Genomic DNA, 27,962 nt, shown 5'->3' with positions numbered 1-27,962 from the left:
GGAAAAAATTATTATGCATCTATGGTAATTTAATTATCGTAATTGAATGAAATGGGTTGTGCAACCTAAAGAAGCATTTTAAAAGAATCAAATGTCATAGACGTTTGGTATTCTTTAAAAAATCACCGAGGGGGGCTTTATAGATTGATTGATTTTTTGCGTAAAAGTTTATTATTTTCATTTGACAACCTGACACCTTTAACGTTTTAAGAATACCACATTTTATTTGAGGCCTTTTGTCAAACTTGAAAGCGTCAAAAGCAGCTGTTGAATATTGGTCGAGTTCTTATGTACCCGAATGTCAGAATTAAGCACATGCATGAGACCAGCGGTCTTTCGGGTGTTCACATATGCATATTCCAAAAAACAAAACAAAGGCAGGTAGCGACTGTCAAGGAATAGACCAAAAAGTCCATGACCTTAGGCGACTGGCTTGCAGGGCGGACGGGACGTATACAGTCATCGAATGATATCAAGAGTCGTGAAGCCTAACACTCAAGTCGACGATAACATCGTTTATCACGGATCTCAGACGGTGTGGATTATAGCTATCATGAAGTGACCTAGAACTCATTTTCAGTCATCGGCGTTTTATAGGCATCGTATTGGTTTATCAAGCAGGGCTTTGGTCGTGGGCTGGATCGGAAGCAAGCGGGGAGGCTATATACCCTATGAGAAATTACTGAATATGAACATAATCTCTATAAGCAAACGGGTCGCACTGATATGTTTTTATAGTTACTAGATCCTTTCGATTCTGGGCTCAGTTCAACCAAACAAGCTGAGACAAGCAAGCAGGGTATCGGCTAGTGGAAGTTCTTTATTTCATACCGCAATGGTATTGGGTACAACATGTACAAGCCTTAATTTCATCACCCTCTTCACCTTAGGGGGACTAATCAGCTTGGTAGGTATTGTGTTATTATCGCCGGTCTCGTGTTTACCCATGTGAATCTTGCCCTTATATATTCGAGCAAATGTTTATTATTCATTGTGTTGTCGTGCCTGACGATTGATTATGGATTTGAAGTCCGCGATGTTTTTATTCTAACGGTGATTTGCAATATTCCAGAACACAAGCCACAGGTTCTATGAGTTGCATCGAGATTCAGTGAGAAGCAAGTTGGACGGATTATTATTCGACCCAGGTTATCAAGGTAGGTACATAGATAGCTGTGACTTTAAATTCTCGCATAATCATTGAACCTCAATTTTTTTAGCAACCAATAGTTTCACTATTCCAACCTGATCTGAGCATAAGAAATTATAAAATTAAGTTTAAGGCACATATATTATAATATAAAATCATAAAGCTAATGACCTCCATTTGTATTTTACCGTCTGTACTTTGGATTTTCAGTTTACATGATGCTAAAGGGCTTACCTAGGATAACTCTTTTTCACCGTGTTTCAGCATGTAAATGCAACTAAGACAGACGCTAAGCTATCATCCAGAAGACCTTTATATGAATTCTCATGAGCTCTTAATTTAAAGCTATACAGTAGTGTGGTTCACAGTCCATGTAAAATTCTGTCCAATCAAACGCCTCATGATTACTGTTTTAAGTTTAAGCCACTTCTTAATACAGATTTGAATATCCAGTTTGCTAAGCACTCTAAATAAATGACCTTGATGCAGATCTAGTTACGTATAATTATTGAATTTCATGTTTGTTTCGGATAACCAGCCATATAACCACACTAATAATGCCGGAGCAAGTTTTTATTTTGTACTAGTAACTATTTGCTAGTCAACTGTTGAATAAATAAAGTAACATTGATTATTGGTCATTTCGATTATGTTTTAAAGTACACGATATGAATCATATAAATTTTACTTACAATCTTAGTATATTTCGCTCCAGATGCTCTTGATCATTTTTACTGACTACATAAAGTCTTTGAACTAACACGCGGTTATGCTAATTCCATCTTTGAATGCTACTTAACCAATCAGGTGGCGACTGTAAAATAACTTAATGCTCTCATGAATACATTTCGTTTTTTGTTGTTTTTTCCTTTTTCCCCACTATACTATTTAAGGCGTGCGAAACAATGTTTATTTTTACATTGTTCGCCAATCCTATTAACGCTTATCACATATACTTTTATGTAAATAAGGGTAAACATCGAAACAAACAAAAAGTTTTCTAAATGAATAGATAAAAAAGGGGTAAGACTATATGCCGACGTCAACAATGTGAGAAAGTGAAGTGGACTTGATTGCGATAGTTTACGATACTTCATGGCGTAATCAGAATGAGAAAGGCCGAGACTCCCAATGGGAGGCTGATTCATGACCGCGATTATTTTTTTTACCAAAATTAGTAATATTCCAGTGCTATTAATTCCATCATTACCTTATTCCGAATCTAGAATTAAGGGGAGAGTTTTTCAATTACGCAACGTGTGAACGGGTTTAGATGACGTTAATAAACTGTAAACGTGGAATTTTTTTAGGGCATAGACATTCAGTATTTGACTTACTGTATATGTTACATTGACCTTGAAGTCCAATGCAGTGTGAATATTTGCATGTTTACAGCTCCTAACAAATGTATTCCCAGGTCATGAAGTCAAATCGATTACACCCAAACGTGACCGGAGGTCCATCGATCCTACGAAAACCCAACATACCTTCCAAGCCTTCAAGAAAGACTTTGAACTATCACTCCAGCCAGCAGAAGACGTCGTTTCGCCCCAGCTAGTGCTCATGCGCAGAAGACCTGGTGACGTATGGACAAAAGAGCTGTACACTCCCGAGGGCACGTTCCTACAAGGTCACGTGACACAAGATCCGCGATCCCATGTGGCTGTGCGGGAACTGGGCTCAAACCAGCTGGTACGGTTTTGGTATTATTTATATAATACATAATATATAGTAGTATAGTATATATATAGTATATAGTATATAATTTTAAATTAATTTTTACCAGAATTTGGGTAGAACAAGGTACTACTAATGCTGAGGATTGGGACATTTTGTGTTTAATTTTGCCACTCGCTTTTACTACCACAGAGCGGCGCCATTATAAGCGGTGGTCACGAGTACAAGATCGAGCCTGTGCCTCATCACATCAGACGTAAAATGGACCTGGAAGGGCACGGACATCACGTGATCAGCAGAAGAAGCTTGCGCTCCAAAAGGTCCCACGCGGAACCCTTCAAAGGTACTCCCCATCATTGACCCAATTTATTAATACCGTCTCCAAAACCGCATGTGAAGCTGTTGGAGCATAAGTAAGATGGCGCCGCCCGTATGTTCTTTTGTAAAACGCACATACATATTTGACTGATTGTCTTAACTGCACATCCTCTCCCCCACCCCCTTGGGATGCCCTTGCTTCCACCCTCCCCCTCTCATCAGGCGATGGGCAGGGGTTAGGGAAAACGAGTAGCGAAGGTAATGGTTGGGTGATACGCAGCTCCACGTCGAACACAACTTGTTTATTCCCTCATAAATTCACATGCTACAAAAGCACTCTTTCATACCTTTTTGAAAAGAGTATTAAACCACATCTAATTTCCATTATGATATCTTGACTTACAAAAACCATAGTTCGTAGAAAGTACCTTCCCTCCCTGTTTACCTTGCTTGATATTCTGGCGATCGGTAAATTTGTCACAAGTCTCGGTACCCCTGTCAAGGATTGCCGGGTCTCACATCTCTATCTCTCCCCAGATCATGAAGTGTCCATCAGTAAGTCCGCATCACGACGGCGGCGGGATCTTCGTGAGACCAAATATATCGAGGCCATGATCACGATGGATAAACCAACTACAGATTTCTATGGCGACAAAAGTATGGACTACGTTCTGGCGATAGCTAATATGGTATGTCAAGTAGCGCTGTGTCAGAGTCTTGTTGCGTCGTGCCCCCAAATAATAGTTGAGCGCGTCATTTTCGTCTTGCGTGTCTTTTGGGAGGCGCAGGAACAGTCAGCTAATCCCCTTCTAGTTATCGACGGCAGTGAAGCCCACCATAGTTTTTTTTAACCGATTCCTTTAACCCATTGACTCCTCGCTATTTTTGAGCTGAATTTACAAAAAACAGACTGAAAACAGATACCCCCCCCCCCCCCCCCTATTCTGAGTTTTATACAGCCCGTCAAAGTCAAACACAGCTGCACCTAGTCAGCGGTATCCAAGCTTTCTAACAGTGCTTTGCGGTCCCCACTTTTAATCCCTCGTCGTTGTGCTGAAGCCAGCACAAGTTGATGGTTGCTTGTATTTTTCATCAAAAATACAGCTATGAGCATATTGGGAGAGTGTCTCAGGACATCATGAAGTCTTTTGGGGCATAATTGAGTGCTTTGCTTATGGATATTTGCAAGCAAAGGTGGATTCATGATGATTTTTTCTTGTTTGGCTTTGCCTGGATGAGAAAATAATTTTCTAATGAATCACCACAGCTCTCCTAGATGCTGTCTTTTCTGAAACCAAATTGATTCCAAAATTGTTTACACTGCTTTTCTGGGTCTGTATGACCTGGAATTGATTTGTTTGGCTTCGGGGTGAAAAGACTTTGGGGAGAGGAGTGTTGACTGGGCCTCCCCTCGTGAATTTTCCCCTGGATCTCCCAGAATGCTTTGCAATACGCAAAGACAAATTCGTGGTTGTGCAAGCCTTTAAGGAGTGGACATTGTGTTTTGAGGCCATGGAAATGTACCTGGAGGATCAGAATAAAGGTATCTATTTGTGTCTTGAGCTGTGTTTGCTGATCTCCCTCCCTTGTGGGGTATTTTGAGCGTTTTATTGAGAGGGGTGATTTTGCTTTTCTCTCCTTGTTCGATTTGAGATTTGTCAAAGAACCTGTGCTATTATTTGGCTTAAGAGTGGATGCCAACACCTTGGTTGGATGCATATCTGCAAGACCATTTATCCCTTAGACTGATGCCAGAGTATCTTCATCTTGTTGTGTTTATTTTGCATTTATGAATTTTTTGGGTTGTGGGTACTTCCCAAAGCCGGTACAGGCCGGTTGAGGGGTCAATGTGTTAAATGCGAATCCGAGTATCATAAAAAGGGGTACACTTTTTATAAAAGAACCCTTTTTTATAAGAACGTCCAGCCTCAGATTTCACCAAATTCTAAATACATGCAAAGAACATATCATGTATATCGATGCTCAGACAGAAGCAAATGGTTTTTTAGTGAGATGCCTTCTAAAATGCAGAATCAAATTGTGCTCATAATAACAACCTTTCAAGTTGTTATAGATCATTTGTGTAATTCTCTTCTTATACTTAATTGGGTTTTAAAGTTTTATTCTTATTTTTATATACACTTAAAAACAAGAACACCCTAAACATTTTTATCATGAGTGAAAAAAATGTAGCAGGTTGCGGTCTTATCACCATGGTATTTTTTAATAGTATTTTCAAAACGTAACATTTTACTCTTTATACAGGCGAATCGATTGTACGCAGACAAATCTGTTGGGTTCCCTCTTGTGTTCTGCTTGACCAAAGTCTTCCTTATCGAGTCAAATCTGGTAAGAGGGTTATCGTTGTCTAAGTTGTCTATTAGGCCGTTGATGCCCACCGGAGTGTAAATGCATCAAAGAAAAAAGAGGAAGCTTGCTTCAGCTCACAGCGTATCCCTTGTCCTACACAAAAAAAAAACAAAATGGTCCCATTGAAAACATGTGTAAATGTCATCGCGAGACAATGATCCAATGCGCTTCACATGTGACTGACTTTTCTCGCCAGAGATAGATACGGACTGTTCCGCGCAGTTTACAATTATGAGTGTGCGTAGTGTGGTACAGGAAGCATCCTCAGAAATTCTTTTACGTCCCCAATACAGGATAATGATTTGCGTTGAGAGATGGGTAATCCGGCTCAACATCCTTATCCGTATGTAGAGAGCACAGATTTTAGGCTGGGTTGGAATCCTGTTTCCCCCTATTGCTTTGGAGACGAAGCCCGAGCTATCGCCCAACTCTCCCCGCAACATTTCTAGATCCAGCCTTGCCTGTTGGTTGGCCCTCACTCGGGGTTATTCGAAAAAGGTTTTTTTTTTTCGAATATCTGGAATCCTGTGGTGCGCACGAAGACCGAGGTGCGGCGAGGATGCGCGTCGCACGCGTCACAAGATTTCGAAAATTCGAAAACAAAACAATTTCGTGTAACCCCGGATGAAGCCGGCTAGCATGCTAGATTAAGCATAGCCGTTCATCTTGTGTAGTTATAACTTATCACGTCATATCACCAGCCTGCGCTTGATATCGTGAAGAACAAGATCGACTCAGCCTCCCGATACTTGCACGTGTTCAGCAAATGGTTCCAGACGGTCAACACTCCGGAAGGGTCTGCGGAGCACTTTGATAATGCCGTAATGCTTACGAGGTAATGATACAGCTTGACACATCGCTTTAGCATTCACAAAGGTTGGTTCTATTTAGGACGCAAGAAAAAATGCAAGCGCAACACAAGTAAGAATCGGTAAGACAAGCGCAAAAAGTTAAACTTGCGTCCCAGTTAGAAGCCTTTAGTGATACTGATACCAACGAGTAAGGATACCCACAGTACCTCATAAAGGCATTTCCTCACAGACGTTTGTTTAGTGTAGGCTTACGGTTATACAGGCCGCTTCAAAAGCTCCTACTCATATAAAATGCCAACGTTCGACGACACCATTGACTTTTATTTTGTTCTAGAGAAACATGCGGAATAAATAAATGTACATTGGATGGTAAGTGATAAACATAGCATTTAAACAGTTAAGTATCAAATAATTTGTACAAAAGCGTCTGATTTATTTGGTAGCTTGCGCATAGATGTCCCGCCCTGTCGGGAACGTTCACGTTTGCGTGTTTGATTAATATGTGCGCTGTCTGTGAGCCGTTCTCGCCGTTGACGTGTTGCTGCCCGCTGTTTGTGAGTTCTTCACGTGTTGCGTGTAGATTCACGCTGTCTGTGAGTTGTCCACCCGTTGCATGTTGGTTCACGCTGTCATTAAGTGCTTCACGTGTTGCGTGTAGATGCGCGCTGTTTGTAAGTCGCCCACATGTTGTAGATGCGTTGTGATGTGTCTGTGAGTCGTTCACGTGTTACGTGAAGGTGCGCGCTGTCTGTGAGTCGTTCACGTGCTGCTTGTAGATGCGCGCTGTTTTTGAGTCGTTCACGTGTTGCGTGTAGATGCGCGCTGTCCTTGAGCCGTTCACGTGTTGCATGTAGGTACGCGCTGTCTGTGAGTCTCTCGCGTGTTGCGTGTAGGTACGCACTGTCTGTGAGTCATTCACGTGCTGCGCGTAGATGCGCGCTGTCTGTGAGTCGCTCACGTGTTGTGTGTAGATGCGCGCTGTCTGTGAGTCGCTCACGTGTTGTAGATGCGACCTGTCTGCGAGTGCCTCACGTGCTGCGTGTAGATGCCCACTGTCTGTGAGTCTCTCTCGTGTTGCGTGTAGATGCGCGTTCTCTGTGAGTCGCTAACGTGCTGCGTGTAAATGCGCGCTGTCTGTGAGTCGCTCACGTGTTGTAGATGCGCACTGTCTGTGAGTCGCTCACGTGTTGTAGATGCGCACTGTCTGTGAGTCGTTCACATGCTGCGTTTAGATGTGCGCAATGTCAGTGAATCATTAACGTGTTGCTTGTAGATCTGCGATGTCAGTGAATCATTCACGTGTTGCGTGTAGATGCGCACTGTCTGTGAGTCATTCACGTGCTGTGTGAAGGTGTGCGCTGTCTGTGAGTCGTTCACGTGTTGCGTGTAGATGCGCGCTGTCTCTGAGTCGCTCACGTGATGTAGATGCGCGCTGTCTGTGAGTCGTTCACGTGTTGTTGTAGATGCGCGTTGTCTGTCAGTCGTTCACGTGTTGCGTGTAGTTGCGCGCTTTCTTTGAGTCGTTCACGTTTTGCGTGTAGATGCACGCTGTCTGTGAGTCGTTCATGTGATTCGTGTAGATGCGCGCTGTCTTTGAGTCGTTCACGTGTTGTATGTAGATATGCGCCGTCTATGAGTCGTTCACGTGTTGCGTATAGATGCGCGCTGTCTGTGAGTCGTTCACGTGTTGCGTGTAGATGCGAGCTGTCTGTGAGTCGTTCACGTGATTCGTGTAGATGCGCGTTTCTGTGAGTCGCTAACGTGCTGCGTGTAAATGCGCGCTGTCTGTGAGTCGCTCACGTGTTGTAGATGCGCACTGTCTGTGAGTCGCTCACGTGTTGTAGATGCGCACTGTCTGTGAGTCGCTCACATGTTGTAGATGCGCACTGTCTGTAAGTCGCTCACGTGTTGTAGATGCGCACTGTCTGTGAGTCGTTCACATGCTGCGTTTAGGTGTGCGCAATGTCAGTGAATCATTAACGTGTTGCTTGTAGATATGCGATGTCAGTGGATCATTCACGTGTTGCGTGTAGATGCGCGCTGGCTGTGAGTCATTCACCTGCTGTGTGAAGGTGTGCGCTGTCTGTGAGTCGTTCACGTGTTGCGTGTAGATGCGCGCTGTCTCTGAGTCGCTCACGTGATGTAGATGCGCGCTGTCTGTGAGTCGTTCACGTGTTGTTGTAGATGCGCGTTGTCTGTCAGTCGTTCACGTGTTGCGTGTAGTTGCGCGCTTTCTTTGAGTCGTTCACGTTTTGCGTGTAGATGCACGCTGTCTGTGAGTCGTTCATGTGATTCGTGTAGATGCGCGCTGTCTTTGAGTCGTTCACGTGTTGTATGTAGATATGCGCCGTCTATGAGTCGTTCACGTGTTGCGTATAGTTGCGCGCTGTCTGTGAGTCGTTCACGTGTTGCGTGTAGATGCGAGCTGTCTGTGAGTCGTTCACGTGATTCGTGTAGATGCGCGTTTCTGTGAGTCGCTAACGTGCTGCGTGTAAATGCGCGCTGTCTGTGAGTCGCTCACGTGTTGTAGATGCGCACTGTCTGTGAGTCGCTCACGTGTTGTAGATGCGCACTGTCTGTGAGTCGCTCACATGTTGTAGATGCGCACTGTCTGTAAGTCGCTCACGTGTTGTAGATGCGCACTGTCTGTGAGTCGTTCACATGCTGCGTTTAGGTGTGCGCAATGTCAGTGAATCATTAACGTGTTGCTTGTAGATATGCGATGTCAGTGGATCATTCACGTGTTGCGTGTAGATGCGCGCTGGCTGTGAGTCATTCACCTGCTGTGTGAAGGTGTGCGCTGTCTGTGAGTCGTTCACGTGTTGCGTGTAGGTGCGCGCTGTCTCTGAGTCGCTCACATGATGTAGATGCGCGCTGTCTGTAAGTCGTTCACGTGTTGCGTGTAGATGCGCGTTGTCTGTCAGTCGTTCACGTGTTGCGTGTAGTTGCGCGCTTTCTTTGAGTCGTTCACGTATTGCGTGTAGATGCACGCTGTCTGTGAGTCGTTCATGTGATTCGTGTAGATGCGCGCTGTCTTTGAGTCGTTCACGTGTTGTATGTAGATGCGCGCCGTCTATGAGTCGTTCACGTGTTGCGTATAGATGCGCGCTGTCTGTGAGTCGTTCACGTGTTGCGTGTAGATGCCAGCTGTCTGTGAGTCGTTCACGTGATTCGTGTAGATGCGCGTTTCTGTGAGTCGCTAACGTGCTGCGTGTAAATGCGCGCTGTCTGTGAGTCGCTCACGTGTTGTAGATGCGCACTGTCTGTGAGTCGCTCACGTGTTGTAGATGCGCACTGTCTGTGAGTCGTTCACATGCTTCGTTTAGATGTGCGCAATGTCAGTGAATCATTAACGTGTTGCGTGTAGATATGCGATGTCAGTGAATCATTCAAGTGTTGCGTGTAGATGCGCGCTGTCTGTGAGTCAATCACGTGCTGTGTTAAGGTGTGCGCTGTCTGTGAGTCGTTCACGTGTTGCGTGTAGATGCGCGCTGTCTGTGAGTCGTTCACGTGTTGCGTGTAGATGCGCGCTGTTTGTGAGTCGCTCACATGTTGAAGATGTGCGCTTTCTGTGAGTCGCTCACGTGTTGCAGGTGCGCGCGTTCTGTGAGTCGTTCACGTGTTGTATGTAGATGCGCACTGTCTGTGAGTCGCTCACGTGTTGTAGATGCGCACTGTCTGTGAGCCGTTCACATGCTGCGTTTAGATGTGCGCAATGTCAGTGAATCATTAACGTGTTGCTTGTAGATCTGCGATGTCAGTGAATCATTCACGTGTTGCGTGTAGATGCGCACTGTCTGTGAGTCATTCACGTGCTGTGTGAAGGTGTGCGCTGTCTGTGAGTCGTTCACGTGTTGTATGTAGATATGCGCCGTCTATGAGTCGTTCACGTGTTGCGTATAGATGCGCGCTGTCTGTGAGTCGTTCACGTGTTGCGTGTAGATGCGAGCTGTCTGTGAGTCGTTCACGTGATTCGTGTAGATGCGCGCTTTCTTTGAGTCGTTCACGTATTGCGTGTAAATGCACGCTGTCTGTGAGTCGTTCATGTGATTCGTGTAGATGCGCGCTGTCTTTGAGTCGTTCACGTGTTGTATGTAGATGCGCGCCGTCTATAAGTCGTTCACGTGTTGCGTATAGATGCGCGCTCTCTGTGAGTCGTTCACGTGTTGCGTGTAGATGCGAGCTGTCTGTGAGTCGTTCACGTGATTCGTGTAGCTGCGCGCTGCCTGTGAGGACATTCACGTGTTGCGTGTAGATGCGCGCTGTCTGTGAGTCGTTCACGTGTTGCGTGTAGATGCGCGCTGTCTGTGAGTCGTTCACGTGATTCGTGTAGATGCGCGCTGTCTGTGAGTCGTTTACGTGATTCGTGTAGATGCGCGCTGTCTGTGAGTCGTTCACGTGTTGTATGTAGATGCGCGCCGTCTATGAGTCGTTCACGTGTTGTATGTAGATGCGCGCTGTCTGTGAGTCGCTCATGTATTGTAGATGCAACATGTTTCATGTAGGCGCCTGCTGTCTATCTTCACGTTGCGTATAAATATTAATGCGCGCTCTGTTTTGTTCCATTCCTACTTCAGTATATAAAATACCATTTGTTTAACAATTTGTTCAGGTCTCGCATACTTCGGCTCGCCCTGCAGTAGCAGCTTAGGAGCAAGTGTCAACGACGCTTACGGACTGGCTACTGCGTTTTCTGTCGCTCACGAGGTGGCTCACAAGTAAGTAAGGCCTGATTTTACAATAGCTCTTGTGCCTAGCTTTCGCTATTTGAATTACACGATTTCTTAGGCGTTTTTGTGGATGTAGTTACTCAAGAGTGCCCTTTCGAGCTCGAATCAGAATATTATTTTTGCAAAGCAAAGTATTCCGTCCCCTGTAATAGAGTAAAAAATAATCTTATATGTAATTTGACTCATAAATTTCTATTGCTGTAATTTTTTTATTAGCTTTGGTGTCGACCACGACTTCGGCACATGCTCTAATGGCCATATCATGAGCGCTGGCCAATCAACGGGCGCTACTGCCTTCAAGTGGTCTGCTTGCAGTAGGAAAACCCTGATGGAAGTATTCAGGTATGTTGAAGGATAAGTTGCAATCTTGCGTGACACTTCTTGCGTGACACTTCCATTGACCGTTATTCACATTATTGTAACAAACCGCTCCGATCGGGGTCCATTCACCATGATCTAACTCAGCACCAAGGCTGTCTATGATTAGTCAAACCCAAGCCTTTATTGATTAAAAGGCTGACTGATCTTGTTCGCGTTCGGCGGAGTAAAAAACCTTCTTGTACCAGTACTAATTGTAATAGTACTAATAATAGGCCGAGTGAAAAGACGTGTTTGTTTGTCAGGCGTTCGAATGTCCGGCGGGGTAGAAACACTTTTGTACCTTATGGTTCTCGTAATAGGCCGAGTGCAAAGACGTGTTCGTTTGTCAGGCGTTCGAATGTCCGGCGGGGTAGAAACAATTTTGTACCTTATGGTTCTCGTAATAGGCCGAGTGCAAAGACGTGTTCGTTTGACAGGCGTTCGAATGTCCGGCGGGGTAGAAACACTTTTGTACCTTATGGTTCTCGTAATAGGCCAGTGAAAAGACGCGTTCGTTTGTCAGGCGTTCGAATGTCCGGCGGGGTAGAAACAATTTTGTACCTTATGGTTCTCGTAATAGGCCAGTGAAAAGACGCGTTCGTTCGTTGCGCGTTCGGCGGAATAAGAAACCTCCTGTCCCTTATGGGATTAATAATAGGCAGATTGAAAAGACGCGACTTTCGTCGCTCGTTCGAATGTTATTCAGAGTAAGAAGTAATTCAGGTTTTAATGGTACTGATTCAGATTTTTATCATTCCCTCTAGTCGTGTTAAGTGTTACGATAACCGGCCTCCTACTAACATCACTCTACCCAGTCTTCCGCCGGGACACGAATTCGATGGGGACGAGCAGTGCAGGATTGTGTATGGCCAGGAGTACAAACTCTGCTCTGTAACCACGGTACGGATACCAGAATGGATAAGCTACTACCGATTGGCTGGTGAAACTATAGCCAACTACGGGGGGCTGCTATTAAAATTGCTTTTTCAAAGTTTTTTACCTATTGTTTCTTATAGAATTCAAGTCAAGAATGGTGCGCTGTTTTCACCTCATTCTTATGATAGCTGTTTTAACATGCATCATGTCAGCCTAGTCCCAGGAGTTCTTACCGGGTTTGGTTCGGAGATGAATCGTGAGGAAGCCTGGGGGCTGGGACGAGCTCACCCACCTGTGACGTCACAATTCTTACCATCCACAGGAAACCCAACCTTAGGAAACCCAGAAAGAACGCCTGGGGCTAGGCTGGAATCATGTACGTTGTTCTGTACCAACTCATGTCATAACTCTTACTTGTTTATTGCTTTATCTGTTCTAAGGGTAACTGCGGCACGCTGTTCTGTATGCGCGGCAGCTCGTGTGTCAACACGCGTGGAATGCCCCCTGTGGATGGGACGCCATGTGGACACCGAAAGGTACGGAGCTGCATAGAGCCGTATTCTTTCTAGTAAACAAATTTACTTTGTCATCTTATAAGCTTGGTTTTTCATTTATATAGTTTAAACATTATCAATCATATCTTAAAAGAAATTTATTTTTTTAAATTTTCTTGAATAGTGGTGTATTAGCGGTCACTGCGAAGATGTTGGTGACAGCTACCCCATGGCCGTGGATGGTGCCTGGGGGGCCTGGGGAGATTACAGCACGTGTTCCAGGACATGCGGAGGCGGAGTGCGACATCGATCAAGACGCTGCGATAACCCCAAGTAAGGTGTTATAGTCTATTCGGAGCAGAGAAAAGAAAGCGGGATTATTAGAAACGACACGAATTTATTATGAGGAGGCCATTAGGGCTTGTGTAACTTAACCTTAAGGCCGAACATTGTTCAGACATGTGGTCCATTCCAGGGTTGGCTCAAGGATTTTTCGAGGGGAGGGGCTTGGGAAGGAAGCACTTCTGTAAGTGTAAGCACAACTATATTACACCTCTGAGAGTAGGGATTCCCTCTCCTGGACCCCCTAGACAAGCCACTGTTGATCGTTACTTTTCCTTTCCTTCCAAATATAAAACTTAATATATATTAAACTTCATTTTTAGGCCACAATATGGAGGTAAAGACTGCCCAGGATCGCCAAAGGGGAAGTGGCGAATCTGCAATGCACAGGCAGGTGTTATAATGCAGGATACCTTGTACCAACGCACCTTTTCATACCCGTTGGGCAATGTAAGATCTGTCGCACTTTGTAATGCCTGGCAACTAACGCACACTGTAATATATCCGATGCACATTGTAATATTCGATGCTTTTTATAATACATGGCGCTCTTTGTCATAGCTGACGCACTTTGTAATATTTAAAATACTTTGTAATTACTTACACCTTAAGTAATGTTTGACGGACTCACAAAGCACCTGACGTATTTTTTATACCTGTAATAGCCGATGCATGTGTTATACAGTGACACACTGTATATAGTGTGTTATACTTGACACACTTCGTCAGACCTGAAGCACTTTGTAATACGACACTCACTAAACATCTGAAATACCTTACATATATCATTTTTTTAACTTGTTGTTCTAGGACTGTCCACCAGGGACTGAATCGTACAGAAAAACTCAGTGTGTTGCGATTAACTCAGTATATACCAACTACTACAACAGTAAGTACCTATCGAGTACTCAGTGCCGTAGCAGGCTTCAATATTTAAGGGGCACAATACGGAAACATTAAGAAAAATATCGAGGGGCACAGCCATGCCCATACTGGTTATTTCCTTCAAAATTTTGAAAATATTGGGGGCACGTGCCCCTAGTGCCCCGCCCCCTGCTACGGCCTTGTACTAGTTTACTAAGCATAGACCAACCTACAGCAGTTAGTACCCATCGAGTACTGGCTAACTACACGATCAAACACAACAATTAGTACCTATTAGCTTACTACAAATCGATCACTTTAACCATATAGCCGTTTTGTGTCAGCTCCTGACCGCTGTTCCCTGTGGTGTCGAGAGGGCTCGTCGGCTGTTCGCGAGGGTCAAGTGGCTGATGGGACACGTTACGACGAGGACGACCCTGACATCCGGGACATCTGTATTGCGGGCGAGCGAGTGGTGAGTGGTATTTTTAAGATCCTGGTAGCTCGAAATCGAATTTCTTCCACATGACTTCTTTAACGCGTTGGGTAAAACAGCGCATCGCAAGTGCATTTGGCGTCGTCCTCTTATCGCCTTCTGCATTTTAAGGTCCCCTTTTTAAGATCTTACTGACTGGTTGAGACTGACTCTATGATGGATTAAAATTTTGATAACCCTTTCCTGTGTTTGATTGGTTGGTACTAAAAAGGATTGTGTAGTCCCAGAAAATATCCATACCCCACCCCTCTGGAATTTTCCAACCCCATGGAAAAAAATAAATACTGTAACTGTCAAGGAAAAAGGGAATATCCCCCCCTCCCCTTTGGAAATTTCTGGGCGTTGAACCCCCCACCCCTCCGAAATTTCCAATCCCCTCCATGGGGGAGGTATGGATATTTTCTGGAACTACACATTGATTGGAATATTGGCAGGCTGTCGGATGTGATGATTTGATTGGTTCCGGGAGCATAAAGGATAGATGCGGCAGGTGTCTCGGAAATGGCTCGTCTTGTGTCCACAAGGAAGCCAAGTTTACAAAACCGTGGTGGCACTTTGGTAAGTGACCTTATCACACAGGTTATCCACCCATTATCATATATGCATCGTTATCATCTAATCATTATTATCATCCTCTTCACCATCAACGTCATCAATTCCAACATTATGCTTTTCATCATTATCATTATCGTAGTCTTTATCACCATTACCACCATCGTCACTATGATCAACATCTCTTCAGCATTCTTACTGTAATTGGTCTAATTCCTCGTCTTTGTCACCAAGGACAATATTCTTACTAGGCTCTGCTGCGCGAGTCACTCATGGTAATACTAGCTCTTGGTGTGTAATTCTTTCAGGGTAATACTAGCTCTTGGTGTGTAATTCTTTCAGGGTAATACTAGCTCTTGGTGTGTGAGACATCCAGGGCCTTACAAGCTCTCAATGTGTGAGTCACCCAGAATAACACTAGTCAAATACGTACCCTACATTTTATGCTCAGGTCCAGGTAACGCATTGCCGATGATGACTTTACCTGTAGGAACTGCTAACTGCTTGATATCAGAAGACAGAGCTACCATGAATCTCGTCAGTAAGTTTGCACTTCCATTTAGTGGCGGGTCTAGATTTTCGCTGATGGTTAGTGGGGAGGGGGGTGGCTCGACTCAATGACAATCGGGGGAAGGGGGATGCAATTTGCTGTCATTGCACTCACTTTTTTGCTCATACAAAACCAATTCCCTCTGGCCCTAAATACGCAGCATCTTTATTTTCCATATGGTATATTAAAATTCTACGGCAGGTTTTAGGTGTAGGATTATGGATCATGGTGTCCCTACCGTATGTCTTGTCCTGTTGCTGTCATTAATTTATCTCTATTGATGTATTTATTGTGTATTTCTGCGTAACCTGCGAAGCTATTGGAATAAAATAAATAAATAAAATAAAATTAATTTATAGGCTGTAGGGTAGTGTTCTATTACAAGGACAAAGGGCAGGAATTTTAGGATTTGGAGTTCCGATAAAATTCACCGCAAATCAAAGATTGATCTTGTTTCTGACCCCTTACATATTTTTTATATAGAAATCCTTTTTCATCATGTACACACTTGTATCTTTGTAGATCTAAAGCTGTATCCTGCAGAAAACAATTCTCTGATTTTTCCTGACCGACCGCTGACGTCTACCCGTTTTGCGGCGGGCTCCTTGATCCGGTATAAGATCGGTATTCTTTTGTACGCTGAGGAGATGTTCATCCGAGGACCCACCACAGCTAAGCTCGTACCCATGGTAGGTAGCCTACTGCCAAGCAAATACCCATGGTAGGTAGCCTACTGCCAAGACCATACCCATGGTAGGTAGCCTACTGCCAAGACCATACCCATGGTAGGTAGCCTACTGCCAAGACCATGCCCATGGTAGGTAGCCTACTGCCAAGACCATACCCATGGTAGGTTTCCTACTGCCAAGACCATACCCATGGTAGGTAGCCTACTGCCAAGCTCATACCCATGGTAGGTAGCCTACTGCCAAGACCATACCCATGGTAGGTAGCCTACTGCCAAGCTCATACCCATGGTAGGTAGCCTACTGCCAAGACCATGCCCATGGTAGGTAGCTTACTGCCAAGACCATACCCATGGTAGGTAGCCTACTGCCAAGCTCATACCCATGGTAGGTATTCTACTGCCAAGACCATGCCCATGGTAGGTAGCCTACTGCCAAGACCATACCCATGGTAGGTAGCCTACTGCCAAGACCATGCCCATGGTAGGTAGCCTACTGCCAAGACCATACCCATGGTAGGTAGCCTACTGCCAAGCTCATACCCATTGTAGGTAGCCTACTGCCAAGCTCATACCCATGGTAGGTAGCCTACTGCCAAGACCATACCCATGGTAGGTAGCCTACTGCCAAGACCATACCCATGGTAGGTAGCCTACTGCCAAGCTCATACCCATGGTAGGTAGCCTACTGCCAAGACCATACCCATGGTAGGTATTCTACTGCCAAGACCATGCCCATGGTAGGTAGCCTACTGCCAAGCTCATACCCATGGTAGGTAGCCTACTGCCAAGACCATGCCCATGGTAGGTAGCCTACTGCCAAGACCATACCCATGACAGGTAGCCTACTGCCAAGCTCATACCCATGGTAGGTAGCCTACTGCCAAGCTCATACCCATGGTAGGTAGCCTACTGCCAAGACCATACCCATGGTAGGTAGCCTACTGCCAAGCCCATACCCATGGTAGGTAGCCTACTACCAAGACCATACCCATGGCAGGTAGCCTACTGCCAAGACCATACCCATGGTAGGTAACCTACTGCCAAGACCATGCCCATGATAGGTAGCCTACTGCCAAGCTCATACCCATGGTAGGTAGCCTACTGCCAAGACCATACCCATGGCAGGTAACCTACTGCCAAGCCCATACCCATGGTAGGTAACCTACTGCCAAGCTCATACCCATGGTAGGTAGCCTACTGCCAAGACCATACCCATGGTAGGTAACCTACTGCCAAGCCTATACCTATGATAGGTAGCCTACTGCCCAGCTCATACCCATGGTAGGTAGCCTACTGCCAAGACCATACCCATGGTAGGTAGCCTACTGCCAAGCTCATACCCATGGTAGGTAGCCTACTGCCAAGACCATGCCCATGGTAGGTAGCTTACTGCCAAGACCATACCCATGGTAGGTAGCCTACTGCCAAGCTCATACCCATGGTAGGTATTCTACTGCCAAGACCATGCCCATGGTAGGTAGCCTACTGCCAAGACCATACCCATGGTAGGTAGCCTACTGCCAAGACCATGCCCATGGTAGGTAGCCTACTGCCAAGACCATACCCATGGTAGGTAGCCTACTGCCCAGCTCATACCCATGGTAGGTAGCCTACTGCCAAGCTCATACCTATGATAGGTAACCTACTGCCAAGACCATATCCATGGTAGGTAGCCTACTGCCAAGACCATACCCATGGTAGGTAGCTTACTGCCCAGCTCATACCCATGGTAGGTAGCCTACTGCCAAGCTCATACCTATGACAGGTAGCCTACTGCCAAGACCATACCCATGGTAGGTAACCTACTTCCAAGCTCATGCCCATGGTTGGTAGCCTACTCCAAAGCTTATATCCTACTAATGATGATAAAGCGTAAGGCTAAGACAATGTGATCTCTGTTTTATTTTTGTCTTTAGTATGTCTACATACGTGGAGGAAATGTTGGCTACACTATCAAATACTTTGCACCCGGACAAGCCAACGAAACGGCATTCCTCTGGAAGGTTGTGAACAGCAGTCAATGCAATGAACCATGCGCTGGAGGTAACTTATCAATAGAACAATTCGGAAATAACTTGAATATCAGAATTTTGAAGAATTCCTTATCAATTAAGATATACACATGGTAGAAAACATGTGCCCTAAATGAATTAATTGCTGAAACAATGTGTTCAGTTGCAATTTAAGGACTAAATGTGTTTCAGACGAACAATTCGTAAAAAAGGAACAGCAAGATCATGAAGAATTCACAAATTTTTTCATTGTTTTGTTTTGAGCTCCAGGGGATTTACGCTGGTATGTGCATGGAGTTTGTCCCAAACCGAGGCTTGCACTTTATTTACGCGTCCTTCGTCAATCTGACTTTAGAATTCGAAACAGAACTATTAAAAATGTGGCTCCTACTCCAAATGTCATGCTATATCATACATTTCCCGTGTCAGGATTTCAGCGTCGGGCGGTGACATGCCACAGAGAAGATGACGATTCAGAGGTTAGCCAAGTCCACTGTGACCAGGGACCCAGCAAGCCCGATGGAATTGTGACGTGTAACACACAGCCCTGCCCACCATTGTAAGTCTTACGCGTCACAAGGTACCAGTCCCCTAGACTACGCACCGTGTAACACACAGCCCTGCCCGCCGTTGTAAGTTTTACACGTCACAAAGTACCATTCCCCTAGACTACGTACCGTGTAACACACAGCCCTGCCCGCCATTTTAAGTCTCACACGTCACAAGGTACCAGACCCCTAGACTACGTACCGTGTAACACACAGCCCTGCCCGCCATTGTAAGTTTTACACGTGACAAAGTACCAGTCCCCTAGACTACGTACCATTTAACACACAGCCCTGACCGGCAAAGAAAATCTTCCAGGCAAGGTACGTCATAAGGTACCAGTCTACAAAGTCCAGGCCCGTGATGAGGCTACTAGGCCCTCAGACTACACGTCGCTTTGAACACATCCCTCCCTAGGACGTGTTGCATCTGTGATACGTGATAAAAGTGCCAAACAGTTGGTTTGAATTAGTTAGTTCCAGTCCGTGCACCGGACGAACCAGTAATGCCTGTCAAAACAGGTTTTGGTGTAGTGCATAGTTATAGATTAAGTGGATCAGAGGCTCCCGCTTTCCACTTTCCACTAATTTTACCCGCCTTCTCCTCGCCCTGTTTTTCAACCTTACTACGGTGTCATTTGCCCCACGTGGCTAACTTCTCCTTTACTTTACATATAGCTGGGAACCACAGTCATGGCGTATCTGCTCTCAGGGATGCGGTCCTGGTGGGACTCACTCGCGGGATATACTCTGCAAACAGAAACTCACGCAAAATAATACTACAACTGTGGACGAGAGCTTTTGTAACGCAACTATAAAACCACCGTCGACAAAGACCTGTAACGTGGTAGATTGTGGGCCGGGTTGGGAAAAAGGAGAATGGTCTGTGGTAAGTTAAATATACCGTATTTATTTTTAAGTGTAATATTCCATGGCTAATAGCAGGAGCCTAAGGATATTGGTTATTTCTGTCGTCGTCGGTATTGTAACGTACAGATGTATACAAGCGTAGCAACCGTACTGTACTAATTCTCAGGTTTCGGGAAAGTTTAAGTAAGAGAAAGGTTATTTCGGTAGGCGTATCCAAACATAAAAAGGCGCTTCTTTCCCGTCTATTTCCACAAAAATATATAACAGTATCCGAGAAACTTTTTCGTCGAAAAGACGCCGAGAAAAGGCCCTATTAGCAATACGCGTAAATCGGTGTTCAGAATGATCTTGATATTTACAGTTGTCTACCACATCAAATTTAAGGCTTATCACGCCGTCAGTTTGCGCTTATTCGAGGAAGTATCAAGAAAATATCTGATCTACTCTCAAACAAATATCGTTTATAAAGTATCAGACTTCGTGGATGGTTATTTTAAGTTCCAATGCGAATAGACCGTCGTATTTTCGGATGTAAACAAAAGGAATTGCTGATCGAAATTTTTTAACCCATCAGCTCGAATCCTTTGCAAACTATGGAAGTAGACGTTAATTTTCTAAACTATTTTTTGCTTCGTCTAATTTGTAATGTCGTGTTCCGTATTCTCGTTAAAAAGACAATCCCTTAATTATATATACGTTTCCTTCTAAGTGCGCCGGCGTCCCAGGGCAACAGGGAACTTCAACTCGCTCAGTTGAGTGTCGCAACAGAATGGCAAATGGGAGTTTCCCTCTTCTTGATGAAGAGGAATGTCTTCGTTTCTCTCCCAAGATCCCAGACAGAACGAAGAACTGTACAGTTGATGAAGCAGGTATATCACCTATGCTTCTAAAAGTGGAGAAGTTTAGCACCCCTCTAGTTAGTCACGTGGTCCCCTAGGTTCCTCTTTTACGTCATCTTGGATTTTCCCCATGGAGACTAGGTTAGTCTCCCGCGCAGCTGTTCTTTGTGTGGGTCACGTCTCGTAAAGTAAGAAAAATGGCGTTGATTTGCAAATTGCTGCACCATTGCATTATCCCGGAATTCTCCAGTTTGCGCAAATCGTAATATTCGCAAATAACAATAGACGATTTTTTTGCAGTTTGCGAGTTTGTCACCTGTAACGAATCGTCCTTTTCCGGGGGCTCATTTATTTTCTGTATTATAATTTGGTGTTTTTACTACTATAATAGTAATAATTATCTCCATTGGCCTTTAAAATGCCGGACGACTTGTTATCAGTATAAACACGATTATTAAAACAGAAAAAAAGGAAATCCCAGCTTTCCTTAACACAACTTTTTGTATTTTCTCGTTTCCGGCGCATGTAAGTCTTAAATACTACTAATATAGTTAAGCTTTTATAGACAAATCACACTAGTTGTCTTTAATCAAAGCAAAGTTGTTATTGGTTGACCTACTAGGTTATAAGTCTTAACCTATCAGTATCGAAAATTGCCTGATTTTAAAGACAAACAACTTGCAAACGACCAGACCAGACAGTGTTTCTGGCTATACAAATTGATCTATTAGTGTGGTTTGACTAGAGTTATGCCATTGCGCTATTGACTGGATTCCATTCAAGCTGAGGGAAATGATTGTTGAATATGTTCTTATCGTCGGTAGTACCTGGGAAGCCCTATGGGATCGATGTCACCTTTGACGACGAGATTTATTTCGTCACCTGGAAAACGCCCATTGATACAAACGGAGTGATCCTTGGATATAAGGTTTGTTCGATATCAGTCTTGGCCACCAAGACACTCAATCTCAGCTCTAAGTTAGTTCTATTTGATGGTTTTCAGGTATATTTTGAATTGAATGACTTGAATGAGGAGCTGGAAAACACGATTATTGAGACAGAGGGGAATCAGACATCGCTTGATGTTCCTCTCTCGAGTCTGTTCGGTGATAAATCCTACTTGGTAGGAGTTGCCGCCAGGACAAGTAAAGGTTACGGAGAGAAGAGCACAGACAATAAGATCGTTGAAACACCCGCTAAAGGCAAGTACTACATTAAGCAGAGTTTTCACAACCATCACACAACTACCGCCAACACTTCTACCATCCATACCTAGCGGTACATGGGTTGCAGGCGCGCCAACACTTGCGATTTTGCTGCAAAGTAGGAACTAACTGTACATTCGCCATGCCATATGAGATGGTTTTTTGGTTAATTTATTTCCTCTCAGAAAAATATTAATAAACCAAAATTTAAGTGTTCGATTTTAGAACAATCAGCGCTATCTATACGTCGATGTCAACATTATCAGCACATAACAATAAGTTACAACGACATCTTTGGCAACAACAAAACCGATGATTGTTTGATATTTCATTATCATAACCGATATAGCCCATTAGTATCATTATTACAAAAGATTAGCGACACAACTTTATTTTATCCTCTAAAGAGCTGGTATCATAGTCATAATCATCGCAATTTCATTGTTTTTTCAGCGCCGGTGATCTCGGGCACGCCTGCTCCTGATATCGCAAAAGGAGACTCGACGGCTGAGATCAAAATTCCAGTCTTCTCCAACGTCAATGGACCTGTCAAGTACGTTACAATAACTTACTACGTTCTTTTGTGTACTCCTCTTGCTTAAAAACAACTGCCATACGAGAAAGAAAATCTGCATACGCCAGAAAAAAGTCATCCATACAGAACCATATACAAACTCAGGCCCGTGCACCCGGTGTAAATTTGCAGGTCGAAATCCTCCTTCCCAACACAACCGCCATTTCCATGGGCTACAATACTTTCCATTATCATATATTCCCCTCAAAATGTAATAGAAGGAAACCCCCAAATCTAAAAATCATCAATGCAAACAAAGGTAATATATATCATACATAGTTTACTTAGTACCATCGATGCAGGGCCGTACCAAGGGATGAGGCATTGGGGGTACGTCCCCCCCTAATATTTTAAAAAAATAAGTGCCCCAAATATCTCCTTAAATGTTTCTGTATTGTGCCCCCCCCCCCCAATATTTCGAGACCTGCTACGGCACTGCAATGTCTAACTTGTGTTTTTATTTGGTTCTAGATATTTCTAGATAGTTCTAATATTTCGAAGGCCTGCTACGGCACTGCAATGTCTTACTTGTGTGTTTATTTGGTTCTAGATATTTCTACGTGGTTAACGTGATTTACCCACCTGGTTCAAAGGTTGCCCCTGGTGATAATCCTGCGAGTGTACAGTCATCGGAGTTCGTCAGTTACTGTGAGGCTCACAGGTCAGCGGTACCGGTAGCCTACCTCGCTTTCAAGTTCAACGCAAGCGAGTACAAGAAATACGAGACATTTACCCTGGGGGGAGGCGAGGGGACGAAATGTGATAGAATGAGGCGAAACCAGGAGGAGGTTGAGTACTACAACGGGCCTCTGCAGCCGAACATCGAGTACAAGCCTTTCGTCAGGGGGTACACTAGCGAGGTATTTACATGTCTTTCGTCAAGGGATACACTAGCGAGGTGTTTACATGCCCTTTGTCAGAGGATAAACTAGATAGGTATTTAAAAGTCTTTTGTCAGGGGATACACTAGCAAGGTATTTACATGCCTTTCGTCAGGGGGTACACTAGCGAGGTATTTACATGCCTTTCGTCAGGGGATACACTAGCGAGGTTTATTTACATGCCTTTCGTCAGGGGATACACTAGCGAGGTATTTACATGCCTTTCGTCAGGGGATACACTAGCGAGGTATTTACATGCCTTTCGTCAGGGGGTGCACTAGCGAGGTTTATTTACATGCCTTTTGTCAGGGGATACACTAGCGAGATATTTACAAGCCTTTCGTCAGGGGATACACTAGCGAGGTATTTACAAGCCTTGTGTCAGGGGATACACTAGCGAGGTATTTACAAGCCTTTCGTCAGAGGATACACTAGCAAGGTATTCACATGCCTTTCGTCAGGGGATACACTAGCGAGGTTTATTTACATGTCTTTCGTCAGGGGATACACTAGCGAGTTATTTAAAGCCTTTCGTCAGGGGATACAATAGCGAGGTATTTACATGTCTTTCGTCAGGGGATACACTAGCAAGGTATTTACAAGGCTTTTGTCAGGGGATACAATAGCGAGGTATTTACAAGCCTTTCGTCAGGGGATACAATAGCGAGGTATTTGCAAGCCTTTCGTCAGGGGATACAATAGCGAGGTATTTACATGTCTTTCGTCAGGGGATACACTAGCGAGGTATTTACATGCCTTTTGTCAGGGGATACACTAGCAAGGTATACACATGCCTTTCGTCAGGGGATACACTAGCGAGGTATTTACAAGCCTTTTGTCAGGGGATACACTAGCGAGGTATTTACAAGCCTTTCGTCAGGGGGTACACTAGCGAGATATTTACAAGCCTTTCGTCAGGGGGTACACTAGCGAGGTATTAACAAGCCTTTTGTCAGGGGATAAACTAGCAAGGTATTTACAAGCCTTTTGTCAGGGGATAAACTAGCGAGGTATTTACAAGCCTTTCGTCAGGGGATACACTAGCGAGGTATTTACAAGCCTTTCGCCAGGGGATACAATAGCGAGGTATTTACAAGCCTTTCGTCAGGGGATACACTAGCGAGGTATTTACAAGCCTTTCGTCAGGGGATACACTAGCGAGGTATTTACAAGCCTTTCGTCAGGGGATACACTAGCGAGGTATTTACATGTCTCTCGTCAGGGGATACACTAGCGAGGAATTTACCGCCATACAGCGCATTACTCATCATTCAGAGTAAATGCGTTTCAAACACATCGCTTCCATGCCGCTATGCAGCCGCGGGGCGGTGAACTTTGTGTGACCTAGGCCCCACGCGGCTGCGGAGGAGACTAATCTTATAGTGTTTTTGTTCTAATAACTTCATTGTTTTTTTGTTTTTTTTTTCAGAACAAGTACGCTCAGGTTGATTATGATAAGTTCCAAGTGTCAGGTGAGTGGGGATAACTTACTTGGTAGCCGACTCTCATTATGGGCTATTCGGAAATTATTTCTTTTCGAGCACCGGGAACCCAGTGGCGCGCAAAGTTACGAGAAGAACTGTATCATGATCCCGATGTGTCCCCGCCCACAGTGAATCTTGGCCAGGGCGTGAGCAAAAAATAAACTTTTCGAGTAACCCTATGTGCCGGCTAATCAGTCAAGGGGATTACAGTGAGGACACAGAAAGCGGGCCATGCTGAACAACAGAATCGGAATCGGCTTGAACTGCTTGGCACTGTCCCTTTAAAAGGCTGTAAAAAAAAAATAGCTGAAGGGGGTCTCTGTTGGCTTTGTTGGCAGTCAGGTAGGATGAAGGGTTCAGAGGGAGAGCTAAGTTTTTGGTCATGCGAGCGTTTGCTAAGGAGGTGTTTGAATTACAGTGATTTTCTATTTCAGACAGAAATGCTTCCTGAAATAAGGAATATTCTTTCCAACCATGTCAATCTTGCCCTTGCTTTAAGCAAAACCTACCTGGTACTCTATTATATGAACATCCCTGAACAATCACTTTTTACAATTCTTTTGTTCATTATATCTGACTATTTTGTGCAATACAGGGCCTCCTAGCGTCAACGCACGAAAGGGTCATTCCGGTAAAAGTGCGATCATCATTGGCTCAGTTATTGCCGGTGTTGTGCTTCTAATCGTGGTTGTTGTTGTTGTCGTATGGAGATTACGTAAAAGGTAACGTTAAATTTCTGCGTTTCAAGAGAAAGAAGTAAGAGGGAAAGAGGGTTCTTACTCTAAAACCCTATACTCGGGTCGTGTTAAGGAGGGACATGTTCTAAAATCTCTATACTTGGGGCGTGTTAAGGAGGGGCTTGCTCTAAAACATCTACACTTCGGTCATGTTAAGGAGGGGGATGCTTTTAAACCTCTACACTTGGGTCGTGTTAAGGAGGGGGATGCTTTTAAACCTCTACACTTGGGTCGTGTTAGGGAGGGGGATGCTTTTAAACCTCTACACTTGGGTCGTGTTAGGGAGGGGGATGCTTTGAAACCTCTGCACTTGGGTCGTGTTAAGGAGGGGGATGCTTTAAAACCTCTATACTTGGGTCGTGTTAAGGAGGGGGATGCTTTGAAACCTCTGCACTTGGGTCGTGTTATGGAGGGGCATGCTCTAAAGCTTACACTACGCAATACCAAAACATGCGACACTGCACTACAACTTGTCATTCATATAAACGTGTCCTTTTTTCTGCAGAGGATCATGGAATGCTGTCCCAAGTAACAAAAAAACAAATGGGGATGATCTGTATCCTCTCAGCCCCGTCAAAACGTGATGACCTGTCAAATCGTGATGACCTGTCAAAGTGTGATGACCTGTCAAATCGTGATGACCTGTCAAAACGTTATGACCTGTCAAATCGTGATGACCTGTCAAAGCATTTCCTTTTAGTCGCCGAAATCAGTGCTATCACGTAAAAAGGTTGAGACCCTTAGCTTAAAAAGCTAAAGATAATTTTTCGTAATTTGCCCAATATGCAAGAACACGATGATTTCGCAAAGAATTGATTAGATGTAATATGAATTACAATTGTATATTATTTTTGGCGAAGTCGGATCAATAATTAATACTAAGATTAGACAGGTTCGTTAAAAAAGGTCTGAATGCTGGCAACTTTGATTCTCCACTTCCGTCTTCCCGGTGCGGGTTTTTACAGAACCAGTTCCCGTTCCTGGAATCTAAAATCCTGTTTAAAATAACTCAAAACCCGTTCCCCTTTCTGAAACAAGGCTAATCTCGGCTCCCGTACTCTTCAAGACCTGATAGAAGACGCTAGTCAGCAACAGTGTTAACCGGGCGTGGCTTAGAGACGCAGGCCTTTTTACGATATATCCGTTTTACATTGTGTTTTATTGGCCCATGATTTGTTAGCGACAATATAGTCCCTTGGTTAATAAGTTAAAAAGGTCATTGATGCGCCATGATTATTGTATGTAAATACCGATATGGTTAGGGTTAGTTTTTTTTAGTTTTTATGATTTTATTTATACAAGACGCATTTTTAATTATTATGTTGAACAATATTTAAATTAATAACAGTAGTTAGAAAATAAAAACAATCTTTCGCTACAAATAAGGTACATTTTTTATTTTTATCTAGGGTTAACAGGGTGTACAAGGTTTTTCCGATATATCAATAAGAGTAATTGTTAGATATGAAGAACACGCCAAGCTTTATCTGTTACTTCCAATAAACTGTAAGTTTTAAGATACTTCAATTCAGAGCGTCAATGCCGTAGCCATAGGGGATCCATACCTACTCCCCCCCCCCCCCCCCCCCCCCATCCATCCCTCCTCTACCCCATCCATCCATCCTCTCCCGCAAAGCATTCTTTGCCATATCTAATTATGAAAACAATATCTTTTGGCATAGAGCGATATTTGGCTGACTGGCACAAACACTCCCGAAGCAACATACACTTTCTTCAACAAAGGCTTTATGACATTGAACAACAGACATGGCTCAGCTCTATTCAAAATGACAACAGAAAAGACCAAGCCCAAAAGAACATATTTCGTACGCTCAGAAAATTTAAACTGTCCCACAATTTAAAAGATTATCTAACGGACGTAAAAACTTTTGACCATAGGATTGCCCTTACTAAATTCAGGCTTAGCAATCACAAGCTAGCAATTGAAACTGAAACTGAAACGAAAGCAAATGCTTAGTATGCCAGACAGGTAAAGTGGAGGATGAAGAGCATTTCTGTTAGAATGTCCGGCTTATAAAAATGATCGGGATGATTTACTGGAATTCCTTAAAACGCATGCAGGTGTAAATGTTAGATCCCATGCCAACAAAGAAAATAATTTCGTCAGAATTATGGGATTGCGCCGGAATGTATGAATGCAAGAAATGTGAAGCTTCATGACAACGTACAGTGACGTCACCTAATCCTCCTAAACAACAAGAATAAAAAAGGCAAAATAAGAAAAACATATCAACACTATTTAATATCATTTATTTAATAATTTGTGAATCTGCGCCCATGTAAATGTTTTATAAGGTTCCATGAATAAAATAAATTAGAGTAGGGGCATAGTCTGCTTAGCAGTCACTCAGTGTCACGCACGCCTTCCTCACAACTAGTAGGGGCGTAGTCTGCTTAGCAGTCTCTCAGTGTCACGCACGCCTTCCTCACAACTAGTAGGGGCGTAGTCTGCTTAACAGTCACTCAGTGTCACGCACGCCTACCCCACAACTAGTAGGGGCGTAGTCTGCTTAGC

At 44.1% G+C, this 27,962-nt stretch overlaps 1 protein-coding gene across 1 annotated transcript; it reads left to right on the top strand.

Annotated features, from left to right (window-relative positions):
• Positions 1–358: 358 nt before the first annotated feature.
• LOC5505241 (A disintegrin and metalloproteinase with thrombospondin motifs 6) lies at positions 359–26,953 on the top strand. The gene is made up of 30 exons (XM_048728069.1): positions 359–907; positions 1,073–1,157; positions 2,568–2,842; positions 3,020–3,170; positions 3,683–3,834; positions 5,411–5,494; positions 6,217–6,350; positions 6,662–6,696; positions 10,940–11,045; positions 11,274–11,399; positions 12,182–12,317; positions 12,734–12,829; positions 12,972–13,120; positions 13,453–13,519; positions 13,940–14,018; positions 14,338–14,468; positions 14,924–15,047; positions 15,493–15,582; positions 16,114–16,280; positions 18,196–18,322; positions 18,721–18,850; positions 19,515–19,725; positions 20,416–20,575; positions 21,370–21,473; positions 21,549–21,747; positions 22,204–22,303; positions 22,875–23,184; positions 24,635–24,677; positions 25,285–25,411; positions 25,932–26,953. The coding sequence occupies exons 1-30, from the start codon at positions 836–838 to the stop codon at positions 26,008–26,010; spliced, it is 3,849 nt and encodes a 1,282-aa protein (XP_048584026.1). The 5' UTR covers positions 359–835; the 3' UTR covers positions 26,011–26,953.
• The last annotated feature ends 1,009 nt before the right edge of the window (positions 26,954–27,962 follow it).

The sequence above is a fragment of the Nematostella vectensis genome, chromosome 1, assembly GCF_932526225.1.
Source record: "Nematostella vectensis chromosome 1, jaNemVect1.1, whole genome shotgun sequence".
Taxonomy (NCBI): Eukaryota; Metazoa; Cnidaria; class Anthozoa; order Actiniaria; family Edwardsiidae; genus Nematostella; species Nematostella vectensis.
Note: the sequence above shows the minus strand (reverse complement) of the source record. Positions and strands in the feature narration are given on the sequence as shown.